Source organism: Notolepis coatsorum (genome assembly GCF_963971535.1).
Source record: "Notolepis coatsorum genome assembly, chromosome: 15".
In the NCBI taxonomy this organism is placed as follows: domain Eukaryota; kingdom Metazoa; phylum Chordata; class Actinopteri; order Aulopiformes; family Paralepididae; genus Notolepis; species Notolepis coatsorum.
In genome coordinates this window covers 7,768,440-7,794,277 of record NC_140179.1, presented here as the reverse complement: position 1 = coordinate 7,794,277, position 25,838 = coordinate 7,768,440, and the positions used below count along the sequence as shown (strand labels likewise).

The 25,838-nt window shown below is 41.4% G+C and overlaps 1 protein-coding gene across 1 annotated transcript; it reads right to left on the bottom strand.

The window, feature by feature from the left end:
* Positions 1-807: 807 nt before the first annotated feature.
* Positions 808-21,899, bottom strand: LOC311241563 (apoptosis regulator BAX). Its single transcript, XM_084330422.1, has 6 exons — positions 21,625-21,899; positions 17,373-17,421; positions 11,642-11,803; positions 6,221-6,353; positions 3,448-3,552; positions 808-1,893 (listed from the first exon to the last, which is right to left on the bottom strand). Exons 1-6 carry the CDS (start codon positions 21,698-21,700, stop codon positions 1,795-1,797), a joined length of 624 nt encoding a protein of 207 aa, XP_084186548.1. The 5' UTR covers positions 21,701-21,899; the 3' UTR covers positions 808-1,794.
* Between the last annotated feature and the right edge of the window lie 3,939 nt (positions 21,900-25,838).

Here is a 25,838-nt window from a genome sequence, read left to right as displayed (position 1 = left end):
ACCCTACTACCCTCAGTATCTAATCTATGCAATCAGACAGAAGCTACTAACCCTACTACCCTCAGTATCTAATCTATGCAATCAGACAGAAGCTACTAACCCTACTACCCTCAGTATCTAATCTATGCAATCAGACAGAAGCTACTAACCCTACTACCCTCAGTATCTAATCTATGCAATCAGACAGAAGCTACTAACCCTACTACCCTCAGTATCTAATCTATGCAATCAGACAGAAGCTACTAACCCTACTACCCTCAGTATCTAATCTATGCAATCAGACAGAAGCTCAGTGTTTCCCCTGAAAAAGAATGTCAACAGCGGTGCTGTGCAGCGCGCGCTGCCAGAATCCATATTAGCGCACGCTGCCGGAGAAATAACTTAAAACTACCTTAGAATTGTTCGAGATAGTTTATTCATGTTCATGTTCATGGAGTCATGTGTGTGTGAATTTGCTAGGATGTTTTTGGTGTGTCCGCTGACACTAGAAGTGCTCTGGAGGCCCAGGTAGCTGCATATTTATACACTGCAAAAAATAAATCTTATCAAGGGAAAATATCTTGTATTTGGTAATAATAAGTCCAATATCGAGTAGAATTATCTTGAATTATCTTATTCCACTGGCAGATCATTTAGCTTATTTTCTTGATTTTGGTCAATTTAATCTGGTTTTAAGAAAATGTTAACCTTGTTTTCTTAAAACAAGATTAAATTGACCAAAATAAGAAAGACGAGCTAAATTACAGCCATATTTTGTTGACGAATATCAATTAAATAATCAAAGGAAACAAGAGAAATTTGTTAATTTGATTTGTACTGTACATTTAATTATAACACATTAGTCAAATAAAAGAAAACATTTACTAGAAGGCGACGGATCAATGGCGACCAGAGGCAGATAACCACAGTACAAGTCGAGCGGTGTGTCAGGGATGCCCAGTGGCATCTTTTTTTTTTTAATGAAGACAATAAATTCAATCTCATAAATGTACAACTATAAAATATCTTTGGTTTAAATTAAAAACTCCATACAGGCTACTATATGAGGGCCACTTTACTCCAGCAGTAGAAAAATAAGGCATTTCAATAAAGCAGTAGAATAATAAAAGGATCTGACTTGGTACTAATAAATACTTGCCCAGAATGTCACATTATCTTATCAATTAGTTCTACATCGATTCATTGTCGTTAGACATAGAGAATGAGCTCAAGTGTTTTCACTATGCCTAGTTTCTAATGGAAAGAGTAAAAAAAATAGAATGCTTTAAACCCATGCTTTAAACCCATCCTACTAGAGAAATATAAAAACGCTGAATATTTCCCTGTAAGAACAATGGTCTACCCTTTCCACCCAAGTGTGCACTCATTCAATACTGAATAGATTCTACTGCGTTCTGCACCCGAGTCAAAATGTAGTCATATATTCCAACACATTCAGCAAAAGCTCTAAACTCAGCTGAGTACTGCACCAGTACGGTTCTTATTCAGTGGAAGGTAGTGAATGATTGTACACCGGTCGAGTGGCAACTGCATGTAATAGCCTTACGTCCTTTTCGTCAACCTGAGAAGATGGGAGGTACGTTTCCCCACAAACCTTGTCCTCCGCTGGGTTTTGAGAAGAAGGAGGCAAAAGGCGTAGGGGATATAAAAAAGAAAAAAAAATCAAAATGGAGAATCCTTTAGATCTTCTGAGGTCCAAGCCCAGGTTTTGGAACATTGAGATGGATCCCCAAGCCCAGGTCTATAAGGCGATGCGGATACCTTGATGTCACTTTCTGCCCCCCCGACGATACATCAACGCATCTTCCTGTAGTAAATGAAGGCAGCCACCAAGGCCACTGATGCTACTATGGCAACCGTCCTCCACCGGGACATGGCGTTCATCACCCCTTCCTGGAGAGAGAGCGTGAGAAAGATGGTGGGGGAGAAGAGAACAACAGACGTCAGGGAGAGAACACAGACGTTTCTGAATCCTACGATGGAAGCACACTTGTGCAACTGACAAAAAATAACTATTACTACTGGTAAGAGTAGAATGAGGCAAAGCAGTACATTAGAACCGCCACACAGAGTAGTTATGAGGCAAAGCAGTAGATTAGAACAGATACGGTACAGTGTGGCCACATGGCAAACTTTTGAACACAGGCAACGAATTAAGAGAAATTCAAGAAGCTCAGATGCGTATATCCAGAGTTAACTATATTGTTTACACTGCGAATATTTTCAAATATGTAAATGAAAAACAAAACAAAAGAAAATTTAGTTTGACTTTTGTTTGTTCTTATTTATTTTTTTTGTATACATTATTATTATTTGAACGTCTTAAGGCTATATCTGTACTTGATGTTTGTTTGTTATGTTGCATATTTGAAATAAACTTCAATCAATCAATCAATATATCCAGAGTTAACTATATTGTTTACAGTGTGTATATCCAGAGTTATTTTGTTTACAGTGTGTATATCCAGTTATTTTGTTTACAGTGTGTATATCCAGAGTTATATTGTTTACACCGCCTATTCTTACTTTTCTACTGTACTATAATTGTATTGCCTGTATTTATGTCTTCTACTATTACCCTGCCCATACCTGTACCTCCCCTCCCCTCCATGCTGCCTGCATTTCCCCAAGCCAAGGGGATCAATAAAGGAATATCTTATCTTAGAATGGCAACCACCGAGTATCTGGGACACTGGAAAGGACACTAACAAAACTGTTTGCCGTCCAGCCTCTCGGTTGGATGCTAGGCGGCTGAGAAACCTGAGCATCACTCTTCCTGGATTGCTATAGACTTCAACCAATCGTCAAGAGGGAAGCGGCAGTTGCGATTGGAGGACCAAAAAAAGAGGGCAGGGCTCGAGATAGGTCCATTAAATATTAAATTAGCCCTCTTCGCTTTCTTTGAACATTTCTTACATTGTACCCCACAGAACTATAAACATAACATTAGGATACTATATTCACAGGGGGAGAAAAAACGATCTCCATCGCTATTCATAGTATTCTCTCTTGATGTGTCATGCTAACCATGACCTATCCCCCCCTCTCTGAAGGACACTCCCACCTATAATAATAGATCATTGATCATCTGTGTACTAGGGCTGACCCCAATCGAATCGATCGAAAGGAGCCGTAGTCGACTGCCAACCTCTTAGTCGAATGCAAAATCATTCTTTCCAAAAGCAAAGAGGCCTAGAAGCGTGGCTAACTGCCTAAGAAAACAGGCACAGAGGCACTAAAAGAGGATTTCACACACTACTAGACATATGAAGATGTATCCATCAGTGGACCAATTGCATGCTTTCGCAGACGACAGCCTTCAGTCGACTTCTTCAGACATTAAGCACCCCCCACACACCAAATGGAATGATCCCCCAAAAATAAAATTCAGGGGGGTACTCGACTACCAGTTGACTATAATAGATTATTGATCAGCTGTGTACTCACCCAGCCCCCCTGCCGCAGGATCCAGGAGTGGAGCCTCTCTCTGACGAACTGGAGAACCCAGCCAATGATGATTCTGATGCGTTCTAGGTGGTTCGTTACCAGTGCCTTAGGAAACCGGAGCGAAAAACACAAAGGCAGTCAACTTCAGAACAATCACCAGGCAGTCGAGGTAAACTATTAGCAGAAACTCTCACATCAAAGCAAATAACAGTTTTTTTTATTTGATCATTCACAACAAATGAGCATCTTCAAGAAACTTGAAACTTGAACTCTTTTTTTTTTACATCATCCAAAGATTAATCTGTTACGGGACATTTTGCCTGAATCCGATCTGTGATAATCAGACATAAAACTAGTTTTTTTGTTTCATGTCTGATTGCGACATATCCTCCTCCCAACAGAATAATATATAATATATATATATATTTATTTAAATAAAATCACAGATTTGGGCTTTTAACTGGTGGCTTCCTGTATTAGCCTCTCGTGTAGGTACAGTATGCTAATGTTATCACACAGGGCAAGAGAAAGGTGCCCAAAAGAAATTCTGCCTATGTATCGATCTATGTATTCATCTTTGTTTGTATGTATGTATTCATCTTTGTTTGTATGTATGTATTCATCTTTGTTTGTATGTATGTATTCATCTTTGTTTGTATGTATGTATTCATCTTTGTTTGTATGTATTCATCTGTTTGTTCGTATGTATTCATCTTTATTTGTTCGTATGTATTCATCTGTGGAAAGAATTGGAAGAATTGGGACCTAGCTAGTTTTTTTCACCACCTTGTCATTTTGAAATTTGGGTAATTGAAAAGCATAAATCAAAAAGCTAAATGTATTTCATTTATGCAATGATACAAATTGACAAATAAATGGAAAGATACCAGTATTTGGTATTCTTCCCAGCTTCTCTGGCCTTTTCATCAATATGTATGTATGTATGTATGTATGTATGTATGTATGTATGTATGTATGTATGTATGTATGTATGTATGTACCGTAAATCCTCAAATATAGGACGGGTCTTGTATTTACCTCAGCTGCAAAGAGCACCAGGCCTTTATTAGAGAGAGGCTTATATAAGAGGCAGGCCTTAATTTCACAAACTGGCCAATTGTAATTGTGATTGATTGATTGATTGATTTTATTTAGACATAAACATATACAGATCACATGAGTATTTGCTTTGTCAGGGTGAAACTGTGGTGGATTAACGTAATTCACACACTGAAGTTGAAACTGTCTATAGGTTGCGGGGTCCGGGGACGATTTAGCGTGTGGTACCTTCTCGACTCTACCTCAGTCGAATTGAGTTGCATTGATACAGTAACATGCAGTAGCTTTAGCTAACGCTATCATAGCCATCATGATCTGTAATGCCAACTGCGACCTTGTATTGGAAGCCAGCCTGTATTTGTCTGCATGTATCAAACCCCCGGCCATTATAGGGGGCCCGTCCTCTATTTGAGTACCCTCCACTATCAGAGGATTTACGGTATGTATTAGGGATGCTCGATATTGGCTTTTTTACCGATACTGATATACCGATATTGTCCAACTCTTAATTTCCGATACCGATATCAACCGATACCGATATATGCAGGGTTTCCCCCCCCAAAAAATGGAATAATTTCAGGTAATTAACATTACATATCTCTTGTTGTGGAACATTATGCATACTTTTGACAATAAATAAAATCTGAATTTGTTCTTACTTGCTTGCCTGGGTAAATAAAGGTTATAGAAATGTAAAAAAAATTGGGTGAATTGGGATGAAGGGCGTTTGTTTTTACTGTAGGCTCCTCCCGTTTTGCCAGTACAGTGGTACGACGGATAGCGTGTGGTATAGGAAGAGGGCATTTTACACAAATCCAGCGCTCCCTTTCTTGGCTGTGATGTAGCCACGTAAGTTTCAGAGGCAGCGCGGATGTAAACAAAGATGGCGTCAGTAGTGTGGGAATAGTTTCAGAGGAAAAAAGTTTGCTTGCTATTCGTAACAAATGCAATGCAGAAGTTCCACGAGGAGAGAAAAGGGCAACAACTTATAATACATCCAACCTAACAAGTCACCTGCAACATCACCACGATGGTGTGTTAAAAGCCTACGACGACGCGCGAGCAGCTAAAGCTTATTGCTCCGTAGTAGCCAGGTTAATTTGCACCACCAAGCACTGCTTAAAAGCTAGCGGCTTGAGCCCTTGGGTCATTTCTGTCAAACTTCTTTAATTTAGCAAACGCCTCGTCAATAGGTACAAAAGCCGCGGGTTCCTTTGTAGCTGGCTTTGGATTCACAGCAGCTTTAGCTGCTCGCGCGTCGTCGTAGGCTTTTAACACACCATCGTAGCGGTGGTGATGTTGCAGGTGACTTGTTAGGTTGGATGTATTATAAGTTGTTGACTGATTGTGAATTTTCTGATTCAAATTATATTTATTTGGAAAAATAAATATGGTCACTTTATCAGTCAAAACTGTTGTCTTGGCTTTGTTTTGTTCATAGTAGTAACGCTCATGTCATGATAAACTGGTTAGGTCAAAACTACAGGAATATACATTTAAAAAGAACTTTTATAATACAATAAATATCGGTTATCGGTATCGGTATTGGCCTTGAGGAGCAGAAAGTTATCGGTATCGGGGTCAAAAAAATCAATATCGTGCACCCCTAATGTATGTATGTATGTATGTATGTATGTATGTATGTATGTATGTATGTATGTATGTATGTATGTATGTATGTATGTATGTATGTATGTATCCATCCTGTTATTACATTGTAGATGAGTCTGTAGCCGAGATGGAAGAGGGCCACAATCCGGCCCCAGTTGATGCCATCCTCAAAGAGGTTCCTGGCCACCGTCATGAAGACATCCTGGGCACAGTCGCTGTGGACCTGGTTCAGCAGTCTGCCAGGAGGAGGAGGAGCAGAACATGTTATCACAGTCGCTGTGGACCTGGTTTTCCCCCACAGCAGTCCGAACAAGTCTATGCCTTCTACAACGCTGTTCGGTTTCCGGTTTCCGGGTTCCTCTGATTGGCCACTAAGCCCACGTGACCCTACGCTAGCACGCCCACCTTATCGCCGCCAGTTATCGCGTACGCCCGCGCATGCGCATGAGCCGCGACAAGCGCCTTCAATGACAGAGCTCTCGTATTTGCGAATGCATAAACTATATCTTAAATTATGGCTATGTGTCTAATATGGCCGTCTCTTATCAATGACTTGTTTTGTTTACATCAGGGTGAACGCTGTTGCATTCGCATTGCATTCGACCCCTTGTTTTGGCTGGGCCTCCGTGTGTGTGTGTATCTGTGGCTGTTTGCCTACGTTTTTGACACAACAAGTCAATGGTGAATATGTTCGGGTGATGCTGTAGCACACACGCTGTGAGGCCTGAGTTGATCCGTGCAACAGGGCAGTTTTAAAACCAGAGACAGTGGACAGACTTGTCTTTCTTGCCTGCAACTTAAAGTAATGGCTTTGCTTGTCCAAATGACAATACTGACCAAATTGAGATTTATTTTTCTCTTGTCCATTTATTTTGTTTGCTTTCTAATTTAAAATACAGTTTGAAACGTCTGTACACAGTAGGCTATGTGTGCTAGCAGAGCTAGACTCCAGTCACGAGTCACAGTGCACATGTGCGGTGGTTTGTCCACCAAAAAAGTGCCAAAAGATCGAAAATAAACTAGCAGAGCCAGAACAGTTCAACTCCCCTGGAGCCACAGCCAGCAGAGAAGCCGGTTTACTTTCGCTTTTAAACCAGCTGCAGCCTGAGAACTGGAGTGTGAGGGGATGTAACACTAAAGATGGCGGCAACGACAAAGAATTGCTGCAAAATAAACATACATCTGTTGTTTACATTTTTTATTTTTTTATAACAATTTCGATAATTATCGATATCGAGAAATATGATAACATTATCATATCGTTATCGCGATATGATTTTTTGCCATATCGCCCAGCCCTACTCAAAAGTCCCGAATTCGGTACCCATCCCTAATAGTTAGCAACAGCAAGTATAGCATAGGGACATTGGATTTAAATACAGCAGGCACAAGATTCTAACGTTACCCCAACTTCATATTCCTTGTTTTCGATGGTGGTATGTACTCCGATGTGGTGGAGTTAGGGGTGTAACAATGCATCGCAATGCATCGATCCTAAGGTCGAATTGCATCGAATCGTGGTCAAATGAAGAGATTTCATGATGCATTGAATCGTTGCCTGAAGAATCGTAATCGAATCGTTGTGGGGTCAAATATTAATATAAATTTTGTTTTTTTAATATTTTCTTCTCTGTGCATGCATTAGGCTTAGGGAACAGCCGCACTGTTAGCCTAGCTTAGCGTCATTCACTGGAAGTAGGTGTGCCAGTGTAGCCTAGTTCCCAACAGTCACTCCAAAAAAACGTTCCTCTAAACATGTTGTGATCTATGTATTTACCATGTGAAGAAATAAAATTAATTTATTTCAACATTTTCATTTTCTAAGCAGATATATAATTTGAAAAGTGTTTTGCCGAACCACTGCTGTCTGGGCGCAGTGATTTCACGCATCACCTCTGAAAGCCCCATTCTAACGTCAATAAAGCCAATGTGACTAGTAGGATGCGCTTTCATTGAGTGAAGTGGATATCATCAGATAGTAGTAGTATCTAGATAAATCACAACTTTACAATCATGCCTCTGTGTGTTGTAAAGAGTTGTGCTAAGAAACCATCGAGGCCAGGTTTACATTTTCGTTTCATTCAATTCCAACTAAAGATCCAAACCGGTTGAAGCTATGGCTACTTGCTCTGAACATAGATTCCAACTAGAGATGTTCCGATATACCATTTTTTCCTTCCCGATCCGATTCCGATACCTAAGCTTTGGGTATCGGCCGATACCAATACGATACCAGTGCATACATTAAAAAAAAAAATATATATATATATATATATATAAATTATAAAATAAATAATAATAATTTTACAGCTACCGTTTTATATATACCGTTTTTTAGTAATAACTATAAAGTAATGGTATTTATTCAACAACAGGTGATTGTATAGATTCGTATTAATGTATGCTCAATGAGTTCACCCACGGAAAGGTTGTTGTGACTCTTATCATTTGGCACTAAAAGCTAAACATTGTCACCGGTATCATGGCTGTCCGCATTATGTCATTAATTGCGTGCATTAGCCACGTTAGCATGAGCTAGCAGTTAACGCAAGCTAGGTTACCGTACTTTTCGGACTATAAGCCGCTGCTTTTCCCCCCATTTTTCGACCCTGCGGCTTATATAACGGTGCGGCTTATATGTGGACCAAACCCGAAAATATTGCTTTTTTTACTGCATTGAAATGTTATTTATCTGTTCCCTTATTTGCTAAACTTAATACAACTTGTAAATGAGTTAATTCTTGTTATTTGTCCGACAGCATTGTGACAATCCCCTCTGTGCACGAACCCTTACATATGGTAATTAAACATTAAAACACCTGCGGCTTATAGTCCAGTGCGGCTTATATATGTACACATCATTCAATTTAGCTGCTGCGGCTTATAGTCAGGTGCGGCTTATAGTGCGAAAAGTACGGTAGATGGAAACAAGACAATATAACGTTACTGGTGAAAAAGTGATTTACCTTGGAATACTCCTTTGCCAACTTGCTGTACTTTGCTTGCAGGTCGGCACTCTGCAGCCATTATTGCTGGATTATGAATAGCCCCAACTTTAGCCAAGGTAACGTTAAAGCTAAAACTAGCTTTTCGGTTAGCTCTTCAGCTAATGCTAATAACACCAGCAAGCGAATACATCAGAGCTCCCCATCACACTGCTGTCGGGACGATGGCATTTAAGAAAGTATCTGCTGTTAAAATGACAAACAGCATTGACACTTTAATTCACGGTCGATTAAAAACACGTTTGTTTTATAATGCTCACTCTCAGTAGGAGGATACCGCACGTGTTGTTTATAAATTACGTCATATGGCATCGGAGCGCAGAATTAGAGGGTACTCGCCGATACCAGCATTTTAGGCAGTATCGGAGACATTTCCGATACTGGTATTGGAACAACTCTAATTCCAACACACCAATATAAATAATCAAGAATGCACGTGTTTGCTCAGAGCATTTTGCACAAGATGACTATTATGAAAAAAATGCTACCTAGAAACCGAACCTTGAGACGTTTTCTGAAGGATACGGCCATCCCATCCATCGGCATCGCACAGAGAGGAGAAAGTGAAACACTGGCAACCATGACTGTGGTAAGTTGTCAGTTATGTTTTTAGATGTATTCCATCTGTCTAACGTTAGCGAATATTGTGAGACTTGATGAATAGGATGTAACTTTGCTGGACTAGTTATATATTAGTATAATCCCTCCGTTTGCTACATTCGGTTGCTGACTGGCATTACATAATGCAACACCAAAAACTAGATTAACATTAGGCTACTTGAAAAAAATTTGTAACCTATTGTATTTTGTTTACTCAGGAGTTCAGGTTAAACAGGTCTATGACCAAAGAAAAGAGCATAAATGTGTCTTCATTGTTTAGCCACAGTTTCTATTCAGCAGTGTGCTATCACCAAGCCTGCAGTCGCCCCAGGCATTACAGATCACTGCTTGATCGAACTAGCTATACCAACATGCAATCCGAATTCATTCTACTGTATTTCAAAAATGTTATCTAATATGGTATTATTTTCATATGCTGTTGAATGTGTGTTGGATCAGCTGTAATGAATTACATTCCAAATATATTGCCTTCATGCATGTATTATGAATAATAATAAAAAATTGTATCCATGTTCTGATATTTATCAACTAGGCGTGAGTGAGTGACATCCAGCAGGATCCACCAGAAGAGGTGGATGCTTCCAGCCGTTTTGCCGGTCTACCACAATCAACACCCCAGAAGATCTGTCCACTTTTTATGGTTCTTTTATTGAAAGCCTCCCAACTTTTTCTTTTATCTGCCGGTTCAGTGGCCTATCTATTAAAGATAAGAACAGCCTACAGAATATTGTGAAAGTGTGCTCCAAAATAATTGAAGTGAAACAGAGACCCATGTTCTCTCTGGACGGACCAGGTGGTCAAGAAGGGGACGAGCATCACAAATCAACCCCTCCACGCTCCGTCTCAGCGGTTATTGTCGTTGCCTTCTGGCCGCCGTTATGACGTTCCGTTGAGTAGGACCAACCGCTACGCTAAATCTTTTGTACCCTCGGCTATCAGACTTTTAAACACAGACCGTAGTCATTTTAAGTAGCCTTTTACACCTAGTTGTCTGTTTTAACTTTTACTGGACTGTGTATATAGCATGGAATATTGTTGTTGCAGTGTTGTCGTTGTTTTTGTTACTCGTGCAAGCTACAATAGGAATTGGCCCACATGGGGCGGCTAGGTGGTGTAGTGGGCAAGGCACTCGCCACCAGTGTGGAGACGCTAGGATTCGCGTGTTCGAATCCAGCTCTCCACATTGTTTTTCAGTTTGGCTGGTCGTCCGCAGTAATACACATTGGCCGTATTACGGGGAGGGAAAACTGAAGGGTGGGGATCGAACGTTGTGAACAAGCGACTCCTACAGGTCGGTTGGTGCGCCTGCGCAGTAGAATCAGGAAGTGTCGGGGGCAGCGTGAGCCTCCCACGCGTTACTCCTCGACACTGAGAGATCGAGCTGCGCAGGTGAAAAGATGCGACTGCTGTTACCTCAAGTACCGGAGGGGACTTGTGCCATGTATGACTTAGTCCACATTGCAGCCGGCTTGTGGGAGGCAAGAAACAGCGTTTGTGACAGGGGAGGGTTGAATTGGATGATACGAAATTGGGATGGGAGAAAATATGGAAAAATGGGAGAAAAAGTGGATAAAAAAAAAAAGGAATTGGCCCACATGGGATCAATAAAGTTGTCTGAATCTGAATCTGTACTCTACCCTTCCCAAGACCAGAGAGAGGAGACATCAGCGGTGGAACGGTTCACAAAATGTCACAGTTCGGTTCATATCACACTTTTCGGTTCCGTTACGGTTCAATGGGGGAGAAGAAGAAATAACATTCCTAATTCAAATAAGTTGCATTGGCTTTTTGTTTGTAAACCAGGTAGTGTCTTCAACAAGCACATCCAAAATATGAAAGGATTACTACAATCTAGCACTTCAAGCACGCCCAGGACCTGGTGCGAACCCTGGTCCTACCGTTGCAGCTCAGCGTTCCGGTTCATCTCGTCCGCTATCCTCAGCAGCTGCTCCACCACCTCCTTGATGCGCGGCTCCTGCTGCTCGTCGGCACGCCCGCCCAGGTCCTCGCTGCACACGCGTCTCTCCGGGTCCTGCGTGGTGATCCGCCCGATCACGTACCTGTGGAGCGCAAGACACGGTGGGGGACGACCCAGCATCCATCACCATTATACGGTGTACGACAAGAGAGCTGGAAGATTCGGTTAGATTACTTCCCGAAGACTTGTGTTTAGTACACAATCCTCCTGGACACCTTTCACTTTACATTTTCACACTTATTACTGTACAACATTTACTGTATTTACTAGGGATGCTCGATATTGGCTTTTTTACCGATACCGATATTCCGATATTGTCCAACTCTTAATTTCCGATACCGATATCAACCGATACCGATATATATATGCAGGGTTTCCCCCCCAAAAAAACTGAATAATTTCAGGTAACTAATAATTTCACTGGATATATATATAACACCTATTGTTATTTTTATTTTATTTTTTTTAAACAGATACCGATATTTTCCGATATCACATTTTACTGCCGATATCGGCCGATAATAACGGTCGGCCGATAATATCGGACATCCCTAGTATTTACTGTATATTCTTGGCTGGATAGTTGTATATTTAAGATTTTAGAATGTATATGCCGGACCGTATTTTATTCTTTATTCTTATTTTTAATATTATTATATTCTTATTCCTATTTTAGTCCTATTGACTACCTACATGTTTATCGATGTTCAATGTGAGCTATCTGTAGTGCCGAATTTCCCTATGTATCATTAAAGGATTTCTATTCTATTAGGTTAGGTTGGTTAAAGTTGGGACAAGTAGGCACATTATTTGTAGTTAAAGCTGCAGTAGGCAACTTCAGAGAAATGAGCAAGAGTGAGTTTAAGAGTGAGAAGAAAGAGAACAAGCCCTGCATCACTTTTCAAGCCCACACAGTGAAACTAACGCTTCCCACAGAGGGAGCAGCAGCTTTAAGCTGCATTTAATACTTTTTATAATAATAATAATAATAATAATAATAATAATAATAATAATAATAATAATAATAATAATAATAATAATAATAATAATAATAAAATAATAATAATGTAAATTATTCATTTACACTTACTGTAGATTTCTGTACATTTGTACTGTATATTTTATATTAGAATGTATATACATAACATAGGAAATGTAAATCCCGGACCGTATTTTATTATTATTATTTTATTCTTAGGCTTATTTTATATGCTTATTTGTGACTAATTGTTTTGTCTACCTAAATGTTTACTGTGAGGGATTTGAATTTCCCTCAGGATGATTCAAGTATTTCTATTCTATTCTAAAGACATTCCTCTGACGAGAAACGCGATGGTGGTCTTAGTTTTCTGATGCGACCCCTGGAACACCCCTTGGCAGGACAACAACCTGTGATTGGCCCCTGGAACACCCCTTGGCAGGACAACAACCTGTGATTGGCCCCTGGAACACCCCTTGGCAGGACAACAACCTGTGATTGGCCCCTGGAACACCCCTTGGCAGGACAACAACCTGTGATTGGCCCCTGGAACACCCCTTGGCAGGACAACAACCTGTGATTGGCCCCTGGAACACCCCTTGGCAGGACAACAACCTGTGATTGGCCCCTGGAACACCCCTTGGCAGGACAAAAACCTGCGATTGGCCCCTGGAACACCCCTTGGCAGGACAAAAACCTGTGATTGGCCCCTGGAACACCCCTTGGCAGGACAAAAACCTGTGATTGGTCCCTGGAACACCCCTTGGCAGGACAAAAACCTGTGATTGGCCCCTGGAACACCCCTTGGCAGGACAAAAACCTGTGATTGGCCCCTGGAACACCCCTTGGCAGGACAAAAACCTGTGATTGGCCCCTGGAACACCACATGGCAGGACAATAGCCTGTGATTGGCCAAAAATAACAGCTCCCTGCATCAATAACCAATGAGATGTCTTTGTCCCGTTCCTGGGGTCGCTCGCATCAATTAGGGTTGCTGGTATTACCAGTGACACTGGACATTTTACAAAAACGATGCTCAATATCTGTAGAGGCTTGCTTACCTAGGTACAGTACATGAGAAAGCACTCATACATAATTACTAATAATTAGGCTACTTGTCATTACCAAGTAATTAAGTTATTTCTATGTTATTATACAGTAAGTACCCTGTACCTTCCATATCATTAGCTACTGAAGTGCTACTAAAAGGCTTGAAAGTATACCCCACTACACAGGTGCCAAATATTGCATCAAGTTTGAAAAAGAGGATATTAAAGGGGCACTTGAACTTCACAAAAAAAAACAATGCAGATTTATTTTGCACATAATCTCACACACATCAAAAAACAAAACAGTTTTGCATACATTAATCTAGTCTGACAGTTATTGAGAGTAAATTTGTTTGATTATGGCCACCAGTGATCGGTCATCGGGAACGTTGAATCCTCATGATGTAGATGAAAAAATAGCAACACCTTGTCTTATAGAGGGGACTGCTACCTTATCATTTCATTGAGCCGTAATTAACAAGAACACAAGGATTCAATGTCCACCAAACAAAATTAACACTTTCAGTGCCCACCACGTGATATCACGTGTTATCAGCCCGACGCCTGAATGCCCACCACGACAATTAGCGTGTTATTTTCTTATTAGCGATCTGAATTCATATTTCATCAACCGAGTCTCCCGTTGGTAAACCAGCCCCATCAGGAGCTCAGATGTGAAAAAAACTGCCCCCTATCGTCTCCCAGATGGTAATGCACCCTTTTGGAATGGACTCCATGAAAATGGATGAGAAAAGAAAAATCCGGAATCCACATTTGACTTCTCAGGCATGTAACCCGAGCCGATCGGATTCATTGTGGACCCTCAGAACAGCGTGGAATATGTGTTTACAGTATGTAGCGTTGGATCAATAAAAGCGATCGATTTTTGGAATGGCGATCAGGAATTGGAATGATCTTTTTGGAGAACATCTGATCTGAGGTAAGGAATCTATTTTACAAGTCTTGGGATAATCAGAGTTGTATTCGCTGAGATCTCAGCGTTCGCCCTATGTGTGATCTGTCTGTGTGCGCGATCGCTTTGAGGAAATCAGAGAATCGATTTTTCAGATCGCCTATATAGCGTGCATACGTACACATATACTATCGATAATCTAGCATTTATTTGAAAACGATTCATAAATAGGCAGAAAAATTACAACGTTTTTGTGTATTCTAGAATATCATGGAATCTTTTTATTTTCCTTGAAAACGAGGGCTTTTCAAAATGCTATAAAACGAAAATGAACCGATAAAAAAAACAATCTGCTTCGACAATGTTGACTGGAAAATGAGTCATTGATAAGCGACGGGCAGATTAGACACATAGCCATAATTTAAAACATAGATTAGGCGTTATTAACTAGAGCTGCCGCGGTATTGATGTTTTCCTTACCGCACAAATTTGCGAAATATTTCCTACCGCTGCGGTTATAACCGCACACACACAAAAAAAAGTTTGAATGCATTTTTTTTTGTAGTCTACTCTTTATAGCATATAGCCTGCCTCTAGTCTAAATGTCTATCTTTAGAGGATGACTTTGCAGCATGAATATTGTTTGGGATTCGGCAAGCACGCATTCGTTAAAAGTGAAACACGGATTCGAAGTATCCCCTCTGTGTCGCGGGCAGGGGTGGTAGCGACGCGCCCGCCGGTTACCCCCCGACCCTTTCTTCTTCTTATTATTATTATAACGTTACTACTTATGATTACAAAGGCATTCGTTTTGTGGCATTACGTTATATAGTTACACGTTCGTATTTACCGGACCATAGCAAGGCAAGCGTTACTCAATTCATATCTCAGTTCCTTTCTTTGCTCAGAGCGTGCAGAGTTGTACCCATTCTGCGGTCTGTTAATAAAGTTTTCAATCAGACAAGTGTATGGAACGAAGGGCTTTTATTATAACATTTCGTTGCAGTAAAATCATTATGCCTCGTTCCCTGAGGAGCGACGGTACGTCGGTAATCCACTCCGGTCTCCGGTGGGAGCTAACGTATATTAGCCGTGTTGTGACTGAGCTCTGATCAATGGCTGAGATTCAGGAAGTAAAAGCACTGCAAGACGATCCAACGTGTGACGCGTCTCTCTTCTGACCAATCAGTGGTCTGCAATGTTTCACATGACTTTTCTGGTACCCAATAGGGTCGCTTGGAACCTCGATAGAGGAGTAGGGTATATCTGCAGAGCCGCAAGCCCAACGAGAGAAGGGTACTTTATTATTATTAAAAAAAAACAGCTGTGACGCGGTATTCAGCCTACTCTTGCGGTGGGCGTGATGTAACAGCGATACCGCGGTAATCGCGGCAGCTCTATTATTAATAGAGATGTTCCGATACCATTTTTCCCTTTCCGATCCGATTCCGATACCTAAGCTTTGGGTATCGGCCGATACCGATATTTATCCGATACCAGTGCATAAAATTTTTTTTTTTTTTAAATTATATAAATTATACTTTTTTTTTTTTTCAGATACTGTTATACTGTTTTTTAGTAATAACTAGAACGTATGGTATTTATTCAACAACAGGTGATTGTATAGATTTGTATTAGTATCATTAATCAATGAGTATGGGCTGCAGCACTGCAGATATACCCTACTCCAATGATCCACACGGACATTAAACGGTGTTGCACTCGCTACTCAGTGGCTCTGCAGATATACCCTATTCAGTCTGTAAACTAGTGGCAGATAGAACGTTCATGTTGTGGTTTTTGATGCAAAATAAATATTCAACATTCTCTTTTGAAACTCCGCCTCAGACTCTTATCCTTTGGCACTTGCTGTACTTTGCTTGCAGGTCTGCAGCCATTATTGCTGGATTATGTGAATAGCACCAACTTTAGACACGGTAACGTTATCAAGCTAAGCTAACTGACCTAGCTCGCCTTCCCGCATCGACATTAAGATAACGTTAGTAATAGTCAGCTAACGCTAGTCCGTAGCTACTTAACTTAAATACAATTCACCGTGGGTGCATTATTGTTGATAGACGGTCACGGACAGTGTTAGGTCCTGGAGAAAGGACAGGCGATCATCTGATTTGATGTAACGTTAAAAGCGGATGTTGTTCCAACTAGCTATCTTTCCAGCTAATGCTATCATAACACCAGCCAAACACATCCCGATTCCCGTCCGAGCTCCCCGTCACACCGCACTGTCGGGGACAATGGAATTTAAGAAAGTGTATCTGCTGTTAAAATGACACAGCATCACACTTTAAAACATGTTCATTTTATAATCCTCACTCTCCGCAGGACTCGGCAGGAGATAAATTACATCATGGGATCGGAGGCTAGAATTTACGTGTACTCGCCGATACCGATACTAGCATTTTAGGCAGTATCGGCGGCATTTCCGATACTAGTATCGGTATCGGAACAACTCTAATTATTAACGCTAACATTGAAGTGGGTGGTGGGCATTCAAGCACTAAATCGTGCGCCCCCTGCTGGCACTGAAAGTGTTAATATGTGCAAAAAAAACAGTTTTTGGAATGTGTGTGTGTGTGAGATTATGAGCAAAATAAATCAATATTGCTTTCGGTGAAGTGCTCCTTTAAAATCACATAGAGGAGGTAGTTAAATGGAGTTGATGATGGGCGAGTAACTTCTACACACTTACCCTCTTAAAACCACAGCTCCTTGCTCCATGATCTGGTCGTCAACGACATCTGTAACACATGGTATACGTGATTATTAATATTAGGGATGAGTTACAATCTAAAATGTTTCTTCTCTGTGCATGCAGTAGGAGTAGGAAGACGTGCACCGTTAGCCTAGCTTAGCGTCAGTCACTGGAAGTAGGTTCCTCCATTAGCCTAGTTCCCAACCTCTTCCTACTCCTACTGCATGCACAGAGAAGAGAAAGGTATGCATCTTCTTGTCTAACTCCAGGGTAGATGGCAAATAAGCTAATTTCCCAAAATGTTGGAGCTTTCCTTTAAGTGAATCAAACCATTCTTATTTAATACATTTTTATATTTAGAGGCAGCCTAATTTTTCATAGCCTAATTGATCTACAAGATGCTGTACGTGCGTGCGCTCGCACACACATGCACGCACGTACACACACTAACAGCAGGCCATGTTGGGGGAGGACAGTCTGTGTGTGACGTGTGTGTGTGTACGTGCGTGTGTGTGTGTGTGTGAGTTACATGCACAAGGTTGCAACATTGTTACATTTCAAGCACGGGAACCTGTCCGCTGCCATATTCCCGCACATTTTACCCCGTTTGGAAAACATTTTCTTGCACCTGCAACTTCTTGGGGGATGGGCCTATAAATAGCTTGGCCTGTGTGGCTCTGCATCACAGTTTACTCAATACACCCAACTCCACCATCACCCACCACCACAGGGTCCAGCTCTCCAACTATATCTCCAGTTATCACAAGATGGCGTCACCGCCCAGGCTGCCTGAATACTTTCTACTCAGTTCGGCGATTTGCGAATCTGATTGGCCAGTGTCATTTCTGGTCATGTGACATGTACGCCCAATCGTGGGACCGCAAGTTTCTACACTGGTTAGGCGTAGGCGCTCGTTCGAAGTCGGTTAAGGTTAGAGTTTGTCTTAGAGCATGGCGATAGAACGCCTGCCCTGATTCCGACGGTTAAGCTTAGGCACTCTTTCGAAGTTGGTTAAGGTTAGAGTTTGTCTTAGAGCATGGCGATAGAACGCCAGGTGCTTTGCAGGCTGTTCGACGCGGAAATGGGCAAAGACACAGCTGGTCACGCTATTGGGCGCACATGTCACATGACCAGAAACGTCAGTGGCCAATCAGATTTGCAAATCGCCGAACTCCGTTGTAGAAAATATAGACGCGCGCAGCCTCCCGCCAGAGCAGCCGCAGCCTGGCCTTAGGTCTGGGGGCGCCAGCATAACCGATGCAGATGCCATCATCATCATCATCACTGGCGGCAAACTGCCAAGTGGTCGCCAGATCTTGCCGTGCATGATGTACAACTGCGACACGCAACTGCATGCCAAGCGGCCAGGTTTGACCGGAGCCTTGTTGTCACGGTTCCATGCGGCTAAATGTTGGGGTTAATAAATGTTGTTCTTGGGGCGCTCTAGTAGCACGTCACCATGTAGTGGGAAGCGGCCGTCCCGGGTTCGCTTCCCACTCCCGGTGACTCCCATTTCTGTCGCACGTCTTCTCCCGTTCATCCTCTCCTCCTCCTCCGTCGGTCATGATTGTCTGACCATGAAAAGCGACAAAGGCTAAAAAAAAAAAAAATCTTTAAAAAAATAAAAAAGTTCTCAAAAACTATTTCTTGCCGTTTTTTTTAAATAGCCTCGTCGTGTTATCTAGTAAAATGCCCAAAAGGGCCCATTTTCATATATTTCACATGCTGTGTGCTACCTCTAAATCTCAACAAATCTTTCCCAAACTTTGCACAAATAATGTTTGTGTGTCCGAACAAAATGCAATCCCAGACAGATTGATATGTTGAGATAAAATGTTTGCGTTGCAATTTGATGCACCCTAATGCACATGCTACTGTTTCTGTTTGTTTATTAAAACCGGTTGATAGGCCAATGCAATGCTGTTATAATGTATAAGATAGTAAATTATAACACTACCTTATGCATACTGCACCTTATGTGACACTGTGAATAATGTGAATATTTCTTCAGCTAGTCAGATAGTAAATTATATTGACCATATTGATCAAATTGTTTACACTGCCTGTGTTGTTTTTTACTACCTGTACACTGTGTTGTTTTACTACCTGTACCCCCCCCCCTCCCCCCCATGCTGCTATGATGCTTGAATTTCCCCAAGGGGATCAATAAAGGAATATCTTATCTTATCTTATCTTATTATAGGCTGCGATGGTGAATGGTGTCATTTTGATGTTATCGTCGGTCAGCTGAGCCGATCAACGTTCTGAAGGATTATCTGAAGTGTCTATTTATGTGCAAAACATTTGATTTTGATGACTTGTCTTCTAATGAAGGCAGCTGTCGTGTGCAGCCAATAACCTTTTCTCTAACCATGATTCCAGCTCCTCGCGGTCAGCGTGTCCAAGTGTCCTTGAGCAAGACACTTAACCCTGTAACTGCTGCCGATGAGCAGGTTGGCACCTTGCACGGTCGCCTCCGCCATCGGTGTGTGAATGTGTGAGTGAATGGGTGAATGTGAAGAACAAATTGTAAAGCGCTTTGGATAAAAGCACTATATTTATACACCATTTATTTATGTAATAATAATAATAATAATAATAATAATAATAATAATAATAATAATAATAATAATAATAATAATAATAATAATAATAATAATAATAGATTGGTTGTTGGTGATGGTGATAATACAGTAGTGAATGGCAGGATTCAATCAGACAGTAGTAATAGTGATGATAGTATAGATGGTCCAAACCGTAGTAACTAGAGATGTATGCGAGTTAGATTTGTTTCAAATGGTTTTTGAGCGTGCTTGGTTTATTTGATCATTTTCTTTTACCAAAAGTACCCGTTTGTGCCAATGAAACAGAAAACCCGCTCTGAAATCCCACAAGGAGTGAGTTGTTGCAGGAAGCTAGAAGCTGTGAAGCATGGATAGTACACGACACGTGTTTGTGATTTTTCAAATTGTGCCAACAACATGTCGCCCCCTTTGCGTAGTGTTTATAGACTATGGATATGGACATATACCATTCCATGAGCAGAGAGACCTGCTGCTGACAGAGAGTGGAGGTTAATAATCACAAACGGAAACCAACTGTTTTGAGTGACAATATTGCATTAAGTATCAGGTATATTGCTTTGCATTGTTATGTCCACAGAGCGAGACATAATATTTTTTGCATGTGTAAATACTATACTAAAATACTAGGTCGACTCTTGTGGCCATTTCATGTAAATTCAGTTGAATTGCAACTCTGCACTGTGTGCATTCAATATGCAGTGCACTCCTCCATCACATCCAGAGACCTCCGACTATAACATGAGAAGGATCACTGTGGTCGTTTTGAATGGGGAAATCTGTAACACTAAAGATGGTGGCAAGTTGGCAACGACAAAGAATTGCTGCAAAATAAACATAAATTTGTTGTTTAAATAATAAATAAATAAAATTATAATACATTGGTGGTGGGTTTTAGATTTGACAGCACTGGTTAGGTATTTAGAGGGTCACAGACTCACAGGTGTATCAACAAGGACACAGGTAGTGAGGAGCACACCGTTCTTACCAGAAGCTCAGCAGCCAGAAGCAGAAAGAAATACCAAATAAATATAGAATACCATATCATTCCTACAGAACCCAGATTGTCAATCAATCAATCAATACCTCGATCAAGAGCTCCTTGATTTGAGGCCCAGCAGTGATAAATTGCAAACCAGAGTGAAGCAGCTTCATCATCAATAACCTGGTTTTATAGATAAAGAAACGGCGGATACAGAACTCCAAACACAGACCCCATCATCCCATGATTCTGGCATATTGCCACACAGACGAGTTGCTTAGAGTGAATGGAGAATAATATAGAACATTGATTTGATCGCCTACTACAGAATAAAGTTTCAGTTTCAGAGTGACGTCAGTGGCCATTCCGATGATTATTCGGTGTTGTCATATTGAGGCCTGTTTCCCTGCTGGGATCAATCAATAACACTTGTTTTGCAGCACAGCAGAGCGAATTTACTTTACTTTGTATTGTATCTCGCGACATTCATTGTTGTTATTAAAAGTATTATTAATAAGTAGGACTGAACTGAGTTTCGGTCAAAGATATAATAACTTCGTCCATTTGAAAACAATCAGGAAACCGGACGCGCGCACGTAAGGCGCTGATGTTTTGCGTAAAGTAGCGTAAACAACCACAAAAACACAAACAATAAGTCTACTATTTCAATAAAACATAAGCATACCGTCGCCACCCACGGCTCCCAGCAGGAGCTCATCTTCTCCCGTCTCCTCTCCTCCTCCCTCCCGGTCGTCCTCCATGGCTCCCGGTGCTCCTCTCCAACAACTGCTCTCTGCAAATCCTCCAGCCAAACTCTTCCAAATGCAACGAATAGTATTATAGCCTATGTTCGGTTATTTGATCGGAACATTTAGATAATAGTTTGAGCAAAGTATGTATATAGATTCGATTGGAAGATGTCAAACAAACATTCCCTGGGAAGTTTTCGCCTGCCGGCTGCTGAAGAACACGGAAGTGACACGGGAGGTGCGCCGCCCTGCTGGTCAAGTCCGCCCTGTTCAGTTTCTACAGAAACCGTGTTGTTGTGGAGGAGTATCTGTAGAGGCCTGTCCTACACGTCATGACTCATGTTCTATAGTTAGGCTACTCTATCATTTAATATGAACGCTAATATACTTATAATATAAGACCAATAAGTCAAGACACTGTACACTGTACATTGGAATATTGACAAAGCCATACTTGGTCATTTACTGTACAACTGGGTTAGGACATTTGTAGGGGCCAGTTTCGACAGGGTGACCAAACGTCCTCTTTTGCTCGGACATGTCCTCTTTTCACGCCCTGTCCGGGGCGTCTGGGGGGGTTTATAAATTCATGCAAATGTCCGGGGTTTCATTGTTTTTCAGTTTCAGTTTCACGGCCCTTTGCGAGCATCTGAAGGCTCGGGACTGCATTTCTCGCCGAACATATAAATTACAGAATTAAAGCGATGTTCGTTGCCGTTCGAATGCCATCTGAATCGCCAAGATCCGTGCCTCGGTTCTCGAGTTACATGCCGATATGTCAGGCGTGCGACTTTTTACATGGCGTGGACTGCTCCCGGAGAAGCATGCAGCTGCAGAGCCACAGAGCCAGCGGCGCTCTCAGTACTGGTCCCTGATCCAGCATCACCCGGCCTTGGTGACCCACAGCCTATATAGACAGGCTCCTCTGCAACGTGACAAAGTGGATGTGCAGCATGCAACTAGGGGTCAGATAGCTATGGTGGACATTAGACAAAAAAGGTAAAAAATAACTTGTTGTGCAGTAAATTGCACCGATCCGTTATTCCCGTCTGGAATAAAGACTGAGTCCGCCTCAAAACCCATCTTTACTCCATAGCATTTGGCTAGGATTAATCCCCACTCCCTTACCATTCTCTCTACAATTCAGTGGCGGCTCGCCACTAGGGGCGCTCGGGCGCCGCCCCCCCTCAGGCCCTACCCTGGTTATATGACAGAACAAGAAAAATAAGTTTTTAGTTTTTAGTTTTATAGCCCTATAAATAATATAAACATGTTTAAAATTAATAATATTTACTCATTTTAAGTATGTTTGTGTTTCCAATGCACAATATAACGTTATTATCGCAATTAAAAAACACGCGTTTTCCAAAGCAGGAAGTGACATCACGTTTTTTTATTTTTTTTATTTTTTCGTATTTCTCGGCCCGGGCTATACGCGATAGCGCTCTGAGTGCGCGTCACAGTTTATCCGTCACAGCCAATCAGTGCATAACGCGTTGTGCGTTGAAATATGACTATTATGTTGGAATCCGGGCGCGATTTGAAGCGGTCTAGCCAGTAGCGTCAAGAATATCTGTAGCCGCATTTCGCGGAGACGCTCTCTGATTGGCCGACGCCAGTATTTTTTTCCGTAGCAGAATTTCACAGAGACGATCTCTGATTGGCCGAATCCAATTTCTAGGTTATTCCTAGGTTGGTCGGTGGAGATAGTTGTGTTGTTGTGAGAATGATGCAGGCAGCTGTTTGTCTTAGACGAGCGTACCGTGACTGCAAGTTCTTTAGACTGTTAAGCTTAGGCACTCTTTCAAAGTTGGTTAAGGTTAGAGTTTGTCTTAGAGCATGGCGATAGAACGCCAGGTAGTTTGCAGGCTGTTCGAGGCGGAAATGGACAAAGACACAGCTCTTCACTCACACAGCTTGTTGGCTAACAACAAGCTATATGGATGTGGAGGGACAACAATGGATGGACATCAACACAGGCTGGATGGACAATGCCATGGAGTGGATATACTTTATCAACAAGCCAACAACAAGGTAGATTAGCGATCTTAACTCTAGTTTAATACATGATACGTTGTCTACTGATGCCGCATAACGTTGTAACGTTACATCTACTGCTAGCTGTTAGCTCCGTTATCTTAGCTGGCCACTTTTATAATTACTTCATGGAAACGGAGTAACGTTAACGTTTAAACGTTATGTCGAGGTCATACAATACTACAGTCGACATAAGGTTACCGTTACCCCGTTTCCATGAAGTGTTTAAATAGCAGCAATCTTGTTGAAAATGTAACTTTACTAAAATGCTCTCTCTCTCTCTCTCGCTCTCTCTCTCTCTCTCGCTCTCTCTCTCTCTCTCTCTCTCTAATTTCGCCGCATGTGGGACATAACCACTCAGACAATGAATGGTAACTTGTTTAAAATAACGAGCTTTACAAATGTGTTTATTATTGAATGGATCTGACATCATCTGAGAGAGAGAGAGAGAGAGAGCGAGAGAGAGAGAGAGAGCGAGAGAGAGAGAGAGAGAGCTGTGCGTGTTTGTGTTGGGCTTTTTTTACCAAACATTTGCAAAATGTTTGGTATAGCGCCCCTAGTGGCGAAGTACCCACCGGCCGCCACTGCTACAATTGTCTCTGTCAGCCTAGTGCTTACTCAGTCCCCCTTGTGTTGCTGTTCTGTGTTCTGTACAGTGTCCAGTTACTTTATTGTCATTCCCTGTGTCTTATGTCCTACCTATGTCTGTTGCATAGTCCTACTGCCATAACATATCGGCTAGTCTCCTACTGTATGTCTTACCATTATTGTCGGCTGTTGTATAGTCTTAAGTCTTTGTGTACTCCTAGTGTCTTGTGGTCCTACTGTATTGACTGTATATCCTGTCTTTTGTCATTTTGTATTGTCCTCTGTTACACTGTGTGACTATGTCTATAGTTTTTAATGCTGTAGTTACTGTACAGCACTTTGGTCGGCTCTCAGAGCTTCATGACTTGACTTGACTTGGTAAGTGTTCATTATAGCTGAGAAGGGGCAGTTCACCCATAATATAAAACAATTTAAACATATTTTCCCCCTTGCTCTGTTGCTCAGAGTGTTATCTATCCATCCAGATAGTTTCGGTGTGATTCACCCAGGTTTGGAGATATCTGCCGTAGAGATGTCTGCCGTCACTCCACAATACAATGGAGATGAATGGCAAAGACGCAAGAAGAAAATAATGTAGTTGGAATCATAGATTCTCACACACTAAACAAGTAAGTACCACCTCAGCCACACTTGCCCTGCTGTCGTCTGTGGTGAGGTTCTATGATTCGGACTACATACACATAAATATGTCCATAAACATACACACACACAGGGGCTTTAGATAGAGTGTTTATGCGTCATGCTGCATGACAGTTGTACGTGATCATTGTCGCTCCTGCTTACTTAGTTGTGCCCAGTCACATTGCAGGATTTATTGTACAACTTTCAATTAACAGACAGGATGTTGTGGATCAACATTTGCTACTGTGTGGTGTGTACGTTTGCCTGTGTGTGTGTTTGTGTGTGTGTGTGTGTGTGTGTGTGTGTGTGTGTGTGTGTGTGTGTGTGTGTGTGTGTGTGTGTGTGTGTGTGTGTGTGTGTGTGTGTGTGTGTGTCTGTCTGTCTGTCTGTCTGTCTGTCTGAGTGAGTGAGAGAAAAGCCCTATCCTTAAAGGAACAAGCCAACTTTTTGGGAAATTCGCTTATTTGCCATCTACCCTGGAGTTAGACAAGCAGATACATACCCTTATATATCTGCTTAGAAAACGAAAATGTCTAATGAATTTTTTTTTCACATGGTAAATACACAGGTCACAACATGTTTACAGGAAAGTTTTGGAGTTCTATTTGGAGTGTATTTCATGACTGTTGGGAACTAGGCTAGTGTGTGTGTATGTCACAGTTTGTTGTTTTTGTTCTATTAGTGATTTACACACAGTTTCTGAGTTGGTTCATTATAAAAGATACAAACCTGAAAACAAAAACACTTGAATGTTAAATAAAAATACCACAGTAATGAGGCAGGAGGGACATATCTTTTTGCACTATAATGGTAAAATTGTTATTTAAAAAAGTGCCCCTAAAAGATATTCTGTGCCCCTAAATTTTTCATTTAGGGGCACCAC

Bases quoted from the DNA above. Each gene is read 5' to 3' on its own strand.
- LOC311241563 (XM_084330422.1), bottom strand. From the start codon at position 21,700: ATGGAGGACGACCGGGAGGGAGGAGGAGAGGAGACGGGAGAAGATGAG. The intron at 17,422-21,624 runs GTATGCTTATGT...CATGTGTTACAG, and splicing joins GGGAGCCGTGGGTGGCGACG to ATGTCGTTGACGACCAGATC. The intron at 3,553-6,220 runs GTAATAACAGGA...CGGTTTCCTAAG, and splicing joins GCTACAGACTCATCTACAAT to GCACTGGTAACGAACCACCT.